Source organism: Bombina bombina, chromosome 6 (assembly GCF_027579735.1).
Source record: "Bombina bombina isolate aBomBom1 chromosome 6, aBomBom1.pri, whole genome shotgun sequence".
NCBI classification, from domain to species: Eukaryota; Metazoa; Chordata; class Amphibia; order Anura; family Bombinatoridae; genus Bombina; species Bombina bombina.
In genome coordinates, this window is record NC_069504.1 from 850,984,062 (window position 1) to 850,996,854 (window position 12,793).

Sequence of the window (12,793 nt, forward strand, 5' to 3'; positions counted from 1 at the left end):
AGGGACACTGTACCCATTTTTTTTCTTTTGTAATTCAGAAAGAGCATGCAATTTTAAGCAACTTTCTAATTTACTCCTATTATCAATTTTTCTTTGTTCTCTTGCTATCATTAGTTGAAAAAGAAGGCATCTAAGCTTTTTTTTGGTTTTAGTACTCTGGACAGCACTTTTTTATTGGTGGATGAATTTATCCACCAATCAGCAAGGACAACCCAGGTTGTTCACCAAAAATGGGCCGGCATCTAAACTTACATTCTTGCATTTCAAATAAAGATACCAAGAGAATGAAGAAAATTTGATAATAGGAGTAATTTAGAAAGTTGCTTAAAATTTCATGCTCAATCTGAATCACAAAAGAAAAATTTTGGGTACAGTGTCCCTTTAATTTAGGGTAATACAAAAGGCCATTTAAGGGCTATTGTAGTTTATTGTAGGCTATGGTTTTTTTTATTTTGGGTGGGCTTTTTTATTTTGATAGGGCTAGTAGATTAGGTGTAATTCTTTTTTATTTTGGATAATTTCGTTTGTTATTTTTCATAATTTAGTGTTTGTTATTTTTTGTAATTTAGTCTTTTTTTATTTTTTGTAATTAGATAATTTGTAATTTTTAGAGTAGTGTTAGGATTTTTATTATGTGTATTTTAGTTTAATTTAATTGGTAGTTAGTTTAATTTTAGTTTAAAGTGAAGGTCAATTTTGACAAATTAGTGCCTGGTTTTTAATAATCCTATCAAAAACAAGGGCACTTTAATTCATCAAAATTGACATTTCAAGCGTTTTCTTCAAAAACTTACCTTTTAATCCTGAAAGCTGCTCCATCGATTCCCCCGGTCATCGGAAGTCTCTGCTTACGTCAGAAATGACGAATCCGTCTTCCTCCAATCACGGCGTTCCCCCGGGGGATCATGGCCTGAGGGAACGCTGTGATTGGATGAAGCCGGATTCATCATTTTGGACCCGTAAAGAGGCCTTGCGACGGGCCGAGGAAGCGCTGCAGCGGCTCTCAGGATTAAAAGGTACGTTTTTGAAGAAAACGCTTAAAATGTAAATTTTTATGAATTAAAGTGCCCTTGTTTTTAATAGGATTATTAAAAACCGGGCACTAATTCGTCAAAATTGACCTTCACTTTAATAATTATATTAGTTTAATTGTTAGTTTAAACTTAGTTCTTTTAATTTGACAGGTACGTTTTAATTTAATTTAAGATAGGGAAATAGGGATAGGGGGTTAGTAGTTTAATTTAGTTTATTGCGATGTGGGGGGCTTTCGGGTTAGGGATTGTTTATTTTAGTATATTTCGTTGTGGGGGGGCTTGTGGTTTAGGGGTTAATAGGTTTATTATAGTGGCGGCGGTGTAGGGCTTAATAACTTAAGAATAGTGAGGGCAATGTGGGTGGACGGCAGATTAGGGGTTAATAATATTTAAATAGTGTTTGCGATGCGGGAGGGTGGCTGTTTAGGGGTTAATAACTTTATGATAGTGGTGACGATGTCGGGGAGCGGCGGATTAGGGGTTAATAAATGTAATATAGTGTTTGCGATGCGGGAGGGCCTCGGTTTAGGGGTTAATAGGTAGTTTATGGGTGTTTAGTGTACTTTGTAACACTTTAGTTATGAGTTTTATGTAACAGTTTTGTTGCGTAAAACTAATAACTACTGCTCCCAGATGGCGTTACGGATCTTGTCGTTATAGGGTGTAACCCAAGCTTTTTAGCAAGAACGCAAAACTTGTAATGGCTGCGCTATGGAAATCCCATGAAAAAACATAATTTTTACTTGTTCGGGACTGACGTTGCATTACAGGCTAAAAGGCTTGCAGTACAGCTATACTGACAAGACTTGTAATAGCTGCAGTGTTGTTGTTTTTTTCAGATTCAAAGCTGTCCACCACACAATTCTACACAAATGCAGGCGGCCCATGCAACACACACAAAAGATGTGTTCCAAATTTGATCACAGAATTTAGATCATAGCAGACATATTAAAAAAATATATTAAATATATATATATTTCCATATAACAGGCTGTGGTGCTGTTTTAACGCTGAAATTACCATTTTTTCAACGTTAAAACACGAACGCACAACTCGTAATCTAGGTGATAGTTATTGTGTTTATTTAAAAGATTAAATAAAGAAATTGCAGTTTGAAAATACTACAACCACACAAATAGCACATTAGACTGGTAGTGTTGCTATCAATAGCAAATTAAAATAACATTATTTTTTTTGGATGTGAAATATCTGGTGGATTAGTAATACTGCAGTTGTTAATAGCATTATAATAACTTAAGAAAAAATAATTTTGTAATTTTACATTTGTATTGCTTATATTCACACCTGCAGCTGGAGACGTTGGGGGATATCTCCAAAAGCTTGAAGTTCTTCTGCACTCCTAACAGCACATTCCATGTAGTCAGCATTTAGCTGATAGTGTGGAAGAAGAAGACGAAGTGTGCGCTCCATTAGGCCTGCCCAGAACTCAGAGAAGGAGTCAGCTAATCTGGAGGCTTCTCCCCCCATGTAGTACGAGCGTATCTCTGAGAACAGAGCAGTGAATAGAGCGGCGTTCTGAGTATACAGGTATCCATATGATAGTGAAAACATTGAGGCAAGAGACTGCTCTGAAGAGGTCAGGAGAGCAAGGAAGAATTCTGTGAAGATAGAAAAAGAAATAAAGACAGAAGTAATGTGATTGTTACCCTATACCTGAGCAGATACCAAATGGTTGTATTGTTTTATGGATTTTATATATGAGATAAGAACATTGTGAGCATTGTGACATTGTGAGTGCATTCATATAACACAAGTTTGGAAGAAAAATAATTCTGTAGGGAAATAGAAATTTAAAGAGATAATATAAAGTGTTAATAAGGTATTATTAATGTTTAACTATATATTTTATTGCAATGTGTTTTAAAAAAGGAAGTAATTTACATGACTTGTTACATAGACTACAAAAGAATTAATTATAAACAAGATTTCTCACTTCGTTCCTTCTAAAGGTTTACCTTCGGCAAGCAAAACTGACACTCCATGGCCTCCCAAACTCTATTGTTTCTGATTGAGGTACTCAATTTACTTGCAAATTTTGGAAACATCTCTGTAAAGCACTCAAGATTATCAGAGTTCTTTCTTTTGCCTACCACCCACAGACCAATGGACAGTCTTAACAGAAAATTCAGTTACTAGAACAGTACTTACATTGCTATACCACTCATTTACAAGATGATTAGCTTTTGTTACTTCCTACTGCAGAGTTTGCTTTTAATGATTCCCTTCTTTGCATCCTTCCACACTCCCTAACCTTCCTTCCAGTACTTGTATACCAAATCTCTCAGAACACCTCAAGTTTCCACAACAGTTCACACTCCTTCAAGATACTTATAGGAAAGTCTCAAGAAAGACAGAAAGCCCAAGCTGATAAAAGCTGTTCCTCTCTTTCCACCTACTCCAGTGAGGACAAAGAGTTGCTGTCCACTACTAATCTTTAACTAAATTGTTGTATTAAGAAATTGGGTCCAAAGTATATTGGACCTTAAGAAATTGGGTCCAAAGTATATTGGACCCTTTCACATATTAAAGTGATGGTAAATCCTAGTGTTTTTGAAACGCTAGGATATCAGTGCTACAAATAAAGGGGACTTTCAGTCATGGAGTATAAAAAATGTCATGTTGAAAGTTCCCTTATTTGCAGCGAGTTTATGCCGAGCTAAGGGCTTACAGCTGTCCAAGGCATATTTTTTCAATGAGGTGACCTTTCCACCTCATAGCCAATAGCCGTGCGGGCCAATCGGCATTATGCCAGATGGCTAGCAAGCTATTGACTAAGAGGTAAAAAGTCACCTCTGAGGAAATAGCATTTTGCTGTGGGCGGCTAAAGGTGCTCAAGCTCAGCATAAACTCGCTGCAAATAAAGAAACTTTCAGCATGAATTTTTTTATACTTCATGACTGAAAATCCCCTTTATTTGTTGCCCTAGTAAATCCTAGCATTTCAAAAACACTAGGATTTACCATCACTTTAAAAATGTCAGGGTACCAGGAATCAGACAGAATCGTGAAATGCTAAAATATTCAGACCTTTATTAAATAATAACAAAAAATAATAAAGAGTCCAAAAGAAAAATGACAAACCAGGAGTCACAGCCAGAGCTGGTAGTCAGAAGAGCCGGGTCAGGAGCCAAAGCGGGTAGTCAGACGAGCCTGGGTTGGGAACACAAAGATCAGCAGAGTCAGGAACAAGCCAGGGATCAGAGACCAGAAGGGACATCAAACAAGCCAGGTTATACACAGAAACAGGAACATAGGAGATCACAATGAAGTCTGAGACAACGCAAGGGCAAAGGCAGACTGAACTGAGGCCCTTTAAATAGTAAGTGTTGACATCATAATTCTGGGACTGCAACCTGTCTCTCACTGATGATGTTCTCCAGTTTGGCCATAAGAGGGAGCCTGGGTGTAGTGAGCAGCATTACACACTCTGCAGCAGGTGAGAGACAGTTGAGTAAAAATGGCAGCCATGCAGCAAATAACAAAAGAAAGCAGGGTGAAACCCTGACAGTACCTTCCCCTCAGTGACCCCTCCCCCGCGGGAGGACAAAAGGCTTATTGGGGAAACGGGCATGAAAGGCACATAGGAGGGTGGGAGCATAAACATCAGAGGAGGTAACCCATGAATGCTCCTCCGGACCGTAACCCCTCCAGTTACCCAAATACTGTACACAACCTCTGGACATACGAGAGTCAATAATGCTGCTGATCTCATATTCTTCATAGTTGTCAACAGAAATAGGACGGGGATGAGGCAAACCAATTACAAACAAATGGTTTCAAGAGGAAGACGTGAAAAACACTGGAGATGCGCATTGCAGAAGGAAAGTCAAGAGCGTAGGTAACAGGATTGCCCAGTTGGTGTATTTGAAAAGGCCCAACATAATGGGGAGCCAGTTTATTGGAAGGCACACAAATGTTCAAGTTGCGAAAGGACAGCCAAATGCTCTCCTTGACCTGGTAGGTAGGCGTAGGTAGACGATCAGCCTGGAAATTTTGGCATTGCATAGACCGATGAAGTCAATCCTAAATCTGCACCCAAGTAAAACGGAGATGCTCCTACAAAGCTGGAAAACCCTGAGACATGAACGAATTGGGCAACAAGGTTGGTTGAAATCCATAGTTCACCATGAACGGGGACAACTGGGAGGAAGCATTGATAACACTATTACAAGCGAACTCTGCCCAAGGTAACAGGTCAGATCAGTTATTGTGGTGATCTGAGACATATCAACGGAGGAACTGTTCAAGAGCTTGGTTTGACCGTTCTGCAGCCCCATTAGATAGAGGGTTATAGGCCGAGGAGAAGGAAAGCTGGATCCCCATTTGGGCACAAAAGGAACACCAAAATCTGTAGACAAACTGGCTACCCCGCTCTGAGACTATCTCCTTGGGTAACCCATGTAAACGAAAGACCTTCCGGGCAAAAAATTAAGCAATCTCCTGAGCAGTAGGCAGCTTCTTCAAGGGAATTCAATGCGACATTTTGGAAAAATGGTCTACAACCATCAGGATAATAGTATTGCCATTAGAAACAGGAAGGTTGACAATGAAGTCCATGGATAGATGTGTCCAAGAACGCTCACCAACGATTCGGAGGCTAATAAAACGAACTGCCGTGCTGCTGGCGTGCTATCTCTCTACTACGTCACGCAATCTACCACAAGGCCATGATTTAACTGCAAAGACGGCGCGATAGCGGAAAAGACCATGGCACACATCGAACAAATATGCTTCACGATCTAGTATGCCGAAACAGCAGTGAACTGATGAAGCTCATAAAAATAATAAGAGGTGAGCGGAAACAAGTATACGACCGGATGCATTACTTTCTAACGTGTTCAAATATAAAATAATCCACGTGGGAGTCAAAGCACTAAAGACTCATAGTATTAACAATAAGTTTCAAATAATATTCCTACTACCATTAATTAAGGAGGAGATATTCTTCTACGTATAGCTCCACAGAATTCTCGCCATGATAGAGATATGCTGACCTGAGTAACACTGCTTATTGAACACAGCTTTATAACCTGGTAAACCTTTCCTACTTTTAGATAAAAAAAATTGTCTATAATCTCTTAAAGACTCTTAAGAAAGATCAAATCACTGGAATAAGGATTGACAAAACAGTTTCTTTTTGGACAGCCCCAGAAAATCTACCAATACTCATCTGTAAAAGCTTATCACGTTCACTGGAATTTTACACACTTAAAGTAGCAGCTATTTACCTTACAATGGCTGCAAGAAAATCTGCTAAACCTGCTAAAACAGAAAAAGTATCTACAAACACCACTCTGCTATCTTCCTTTTTAAGCTCACAGGAGCAAACTAAAACTCACACCCTTGACATAACAAAAGAAAGCTTAGAGATAGCGACTCCTACTCAATCCTTGGAGCAGTCCATAACCCAACAACAACTACTACAACTGCAAGCTTCCATTGAGAAACACCCTTCCAAAACAGACATAGCTGAACTTAAATCATTCATACAAACTGAAATGTCAACAGTTAAGAAAGAAAGAAAAGTACTGGGCTCTAGAATAGAAGAACTAGAAGCAAGCCAGGAGACAATAAACTCAATAGTCTCCACAGCTGAAACTGGACTGTCACAACATGCTTCCTTAATCCCATGAAAAAGTGGAAGACCCCGAGAACAGGAGTCGGAGAAATAATTTGAGGATAAGGGGAATTCCAGAGGAGATGACCTCCAACACCCTTCATTCATACCTTAACTTCTTTAATCTTTAACTCGATCACTCAAACCACTATGTTTACTGAATCAGCAATAAAAAGAGCCCACAGAGCCTTGAGACCAAGGCCTAACCCATCTGCTCTCCGCGAGATGTGATTGTTAAGCTACTTCACTTTACCGACAGAGAACCCTCTTAAATTTCAGGATAAAGAACTGAACCAAGGGAAATAAATACTGGAACAGCAAGAATAAATTAAGGAAAAGAACCATCCAGCCAAGTGCTGTAAGGATCCAGTGCTACCCCTTTAAATACATGAGCAAAGAAGAGAGGGGAAAGTAAGGGGCTTATAAGCACTCATGCCTTAAAAAATTTAGGTATAGAAGTTAAAACACTAACTTTATTATATGTATAAATTAAACAGGGAACCACCCTGAACAACGATACCCTCCTCCTAAATCCAGATAAAAAGACCAAATCCCCCCCCCCCCCTGTTTCCTGGCCAATAACCGGATACTTCGGCTTCAGGTGCCAGGGCTGAGGAATGAAGAAAATGTAATAATAGGAGTAAATTAGAAAGTTCCTTAAAATTGCATGCTCTATCTGAATTATGTAAGAAAACATTTGGGTTTAGTATCCCTTTAAGAAAAAGTCCTTAGTTTGTAGGTAAGGATGTGGAGGTAGACAAAATACTTACTATAATAATGTTACTGTATATTATTATATAACATAATAGAATATGTTACTGTATCTACAAGAGGTTTTGATGATTAAACTCAACAGCTTTGAGTCTGATGAAGTTGTAAACTTTAGAATTTTATAAATATCACAAAAATATTATAAATTCTTGTTGTTATGCAAGGTGGTAACATTTGCAACTGCAATATAATCTAGGTTGTTAATGAAACATAAAAGTTCAATATGAAAATGTTCTTTTGCACTAGAGATTTTTTATATTGTTGGCCTGTACCTTTGTGTTTAAAACTGCAAAGAGGTTAAATGCATATTTAAAGAGACATGAAAACCACATGTTTTCTTTCATGATTCAGAGTAAGCATATAATTTTTTTATTTCTTTTTAAATGTTTTTTTTATTGACGCAATAAACCATATATAAATATAACATAGATAATGTCCCATAAAAGAGTGAATGCAGGTTACAAAAAGTGAAAATTACGTGGTCCAGTAAGTAACATTCAAATTAAATGTCTATGTATATTCACAGGTTTTGAAATTGTGTTATATACAATTGTATATATATATATATATATATTTAATCCAGTATTTTATAGATAAAGAGAAATGGTAGAGCTATATGAGATACCATAATTAAAGTAGGGGATTTCAGCACACAATTTATAACCCATTTAATTCAATTCCTTAGAAATGTACGGCTGCAGGACAACACAGAATCCAAAAAATGAACTACACATGCACAGATTCAAACACATGCAATTAGTTTATTGCATGAAGTTGCCAACATAAAAATAAACAGCTAAAAAATGCTTATCATCTCTAAAATGCACCACTGCAGTGGATTTTTAATAAAGCATATCAAGCATAATGATGTGTTATCACAGGTATTTAAAGATCTAGATGCAGCAAACAAACTGGTTTAGAACATGTGATCTACAGGTTACTAACTGATTAAATACAACAACAAATCTTTTGCCGATTTCTCTATGATGGTAACAGAACAAAGTCCTTTATAAAGACCATGTGAGTCCTTTAATAGAGGAAGTTTGATGTTATATTTAGTAACAATTTGTATCACTTGGTAATCCAGCTGAGATAAACCTTTTTGCAAACATATGTTCGTTAATTAGTGTTAACCGAGGTAAAAACGTCCTCTAATGTTAACTAGAACTTGGCATTAATACCACTTGATAGCAGATAGATCATCTTTCAGTGGTGAAAAGCAGAAACAATAAAGCAGACCTGTGTTAGCGTATTGCAGCAAACATCCGGGAAAACAAAGTCACAGTATTATTGGCAAACGGACCGGGACATGAGCCTCCGACATCCTTGTCTCACCTCTCACAACCGCGTCTCCCTGCTCACTGGGGACACAGACTTGCAGGTGTACGTTTTGCTTCAGTATATAAACCGTATCCAGGCGGTTTATAGGAACCACTTGATTACCGCAAGATCCAGGCTTGCTTCTTCAGTTGAATTTTTGAAATTCCCGGGCAGGCTTTGGCCAGCTGCTTCATTCACAGGTGCAGTGATAGCTGTTTTCAGGAAAGTCGACGCGCGTTTCGCCCCATAATGCTGAGCGAAACAGGGGCCTCGTCAGGACTCCTGAGAGTCCTGACGAGGCCCCTGTTTCGCTCAGCATTATGGGGCGAAACGCGCGCCGACTTTCCTGAAAACAGCTATCACTGCACCTGTGAATGAAGCAGCTGGCCAAAGCCTGCCCGGGAATTTCAAAAATTCAACTGAAGAAGCAAGCCTGGATCTTGCGGTAATCAAGTGGTTCCTATAAACCGCCTGGATACGGTTTATATACTGAAGCAAAACGTACACCTGCAAGTCTGTGTCCCCAGTGAGCAGGGAGACGCGGTTGTGAGAGGTGAGACAAGGATGTCGGAGGCTCATGTCCCGGTCCGTTTGCCAATAATACTGTGACTTTGTTTTCCCGGATGTTTGCTGCAATACGCTAACACAGGTCTGCTTTATTGTTTCTGCTTTTCACCACTGAAAGATGATCTATCTGCTATCAAGCGGTATTAATGCCAAGTTCTAGTTAACATTAGAGGACGTTTTTACCTCGGTTAACACTAATTAACGAACATATGTTTGCAAAAAGGTTTATCTCAGCTGGATTACCAAGTGATACAAATTGTTACTAAATATAACATCAAACTTCCTCTATTAAAGGACTCACATGGTCTTTATAAAGGACTTTGTTCTGTTACCATCATAGAGAAATCGGCAAAAGATTTGTTGTTGTATTTAATCAGTTAGTAACCTGTAGATCACATGTTCTAAACCAGTTTGTTTGCTGCATCTAGATCTTTAAATACCTGTGATAACACATCATTATGCTTGATATGCTTTATTAAAAATCCACTGCAGTGGTGCATTTTAGAGATGATAAGCATTTTTTAGATGTTTATTTTTATGTTGGCAACTTCATGCAATAAACTAATTGCATGTGTTTGAATCTGTGCATGTGTAGTTCATTTTTTGGATTCTGTGTTGTCCTGCAGCGGTACATTTCTAAGGAATTGAATTAAATGGGTTATAAATTGTGTGCTGAAATCCCCTACTTTAATTATGGTATCTCATATAGCTCTACCATTTCTCTTTATCTATAAAATACTGGATTAAATTTAAATTTTAGGGGTCTGCACCACGTCTGATTTTAGCTGACCCTAAGTCATTCGAGATACATATATATATAAATTACCGGAATAAAATTCCTGTGTCTTTGTATTAAGATAGGTTCTGGACTTTTTTGTTTTTCTTCCACACTTTTGTAAATTTATATATATATATATATATATATATATATATATATATATATATATATATATATATATATATATATATATATATATATATATATATCATTATTATATATATATATATATATATATATATACATACACAGTATATATATATATATATATATATATATATATATATATATATACATACACACACACATACATATTGTGATGAGAGAAAATAAAAATCTGTATTGTATATTAAATCATCATCTTTTTTAATTTTTTAAACCTAAATCTAACACTATATAACTAATAACAACAACTAACACTTGGATATCCTGTTCAATTATATGATAATTAAGCATTAATTGCATGAAAATATATGCACCAAAAAGAGAAGAGCTTGATTTGGAGGGAAATAGAAAAACAAAACAAAACAAAAATCCAAATCCCTGCCTCCATTATCATTTGAATATCCCTCACAATACACTACCATAATGTCTCAATTAGTATCACTTCCGTGACCCGATCATTGGAGCGACTTTCTTGTTAGTCATATAATATTGACCATTCGCCCCTCTGAATTGCAGAAAGCAATAGTTCATGTTGTGCAAAGGGTTGAATGACTTGTAACTGTATCCCTGGTGCTAACAGATTTGAATAAAGTTTGCCGTTTCTTTAAAAAGGGGCTAAGTCTATGTTTAGTGTCTAATTTTACATCATGTTGTTCAATGAAAAGTTTTGAATAATCACTGTTTAAACTGAGCTATGGATCCTGTTTTTTTTAACCCATAGACAGAGAATACAGTGCCTTTCGATCAATACACATAAAGTAAATATATTATGTAGTTTCTTATATGAATTATCCCAGAGAAAGATATATATTTTATCTACATCTATGTTAATTTCTAATTGAAAGGTTATTTTGAGCCAATACTGAAATTGGCTCCAAAAGCGTTTGATCAACGGACATTTATTGAAGTAGTGGATAAAGCTAGGTGTATCACTATTATAGTTACAGGGACAGTCAACCATCAAATTGTTATTGTTTTAAAAGATAGATAATCCCTTTATTACTCATTCCCCAGTTTTGCATAACCAACACAGTTATATTAATGTACTTTTTACCTTTGTGATTACCTTGTATCTAGGAACCTTCTTCCAGCCCCCTGATCACATGACTGTGACTGTTTATCATCTATTGTCTTAAATTTAGCATTGTAATGTGCTAGATCTTAAATAACCCCCTGTGCCTGAACACAGTGTTATCTATATGGCCCACATGTACTTTCTGTCTCTTTGTGTTGAAAAGAGATTTAAAAAGCATGTGATAAGAGGCAGCCCTCAAAGGCTTAGAAATTAGCATATGAGCCTACCTATGTTTAGTTTAAACTAAGAATACCAAGAGAAAAAAGCAAATTTGATGATAAAAGTAAATTGGAAAGTCGATTAAAATTAAAAGTCCTATCTGAATAATGAAAGTTTAATTTATACTTGACTGTCCCTTTAATACAACGATTCATGTATGAAGATTTCCATTTAGTCAGCCATGCACGGGCAATATAATCTCTATTTAACATTCTGATTTGCACCTCCCGTAATGTCATTGCTAAGGTTGTAGCTTTGGTCCTCTCTAAGCTGTTTTTTATATCACGTATAGTGATATTCTCAGAGGTATCTGATTTTATTTTGTCTAATATATTAGAATGGACTGTAGTCTCCCTTGTCTTAATAGTGTTCTATAAAACTCAGATAAAGAAAAATTTCCAATTTTAAATAACGTGATATTGCGAAGGTAGATATGTTTAGATAATTCCTTTGTAGGTTATCTATGTAATGCCTCATTTGTAAATAAGAGTCATTACCTGCAGGAAAATCCCCATTCCCCAACAATGGGATAGACTTAGGTGTAGGATATTTAACCCCTAAATATTTATGGGCCAAACGATAGGCCCGTAAAGGATCTTTATATAGGAAGTTGTTTTTAATTTGCAGGGATAAATCTTTAATTGATGTAAAAGGCTAATACGCAGTTGAAAGAAGTGTTACTATTGCCTCTTCCAACTTTAAATCACAAAAATGCAATGTGTTAACTTGCCAATTAGTGACTAGTCTCAGTAAGGCTGGCCAGTTATAGAACTTCAAATTTGGTAAACCCAAGAATCCACTTAAGCATGAAAGCTGAAGTTTATAAACTGCAATACAAGACTTTTTTCCATACCATATAATTGTTTTAAAAGATTTGGGCATGAGTATGCCTTAGTTAAAAGAAAAGGAAACTTGAGTAATGGATATAGAATCCTGAGTAACATAGACATTTCAATCAAACTGATGCGGCCTGATAAACCCAGAGGAAGATTTATCCAATTTTGTATTGGTATACATAGTTTAAGACATTGTTTCGAAATATTAAATTAATAACGTTTATTTGTGTTATTATGTAAGTGAATACATAAATTAGTTAGAGTCTCCGGAACCACCGTAAAAGCATATTCATTAATACTATTGGCATGTTTATTTAACCACAGAATCTTTGACTTAGAAGTGTTAATTTAAGCTGCCACAATCTGAAATTGTTTGTGTAATATTTGGAAT

General features: G+C 36.5%; 1 protein-coding gene across 1 annotated transcript in view; it reads right to left on the reverse strand.

Moving 5' to 3' along the window:
- GPC2 (glypican 2) overlaps positions 1-12,793 on the reverse strand; it is a 210,197-nt gene that overhangs the window by 138,157 nt on the left and 59,247 nt on the right. Inside the window, exon 3 of the mRNA XM_053719477.1 lies at positions 2,340-2,653. Within this exon, the coding sequence (XP_053575452.1) occupies positions 2,340-2,653 (314 nt within the window). The remainder of the gene's footprint in view (positions 1-2,339; positions 2,654-12,793) is intronic.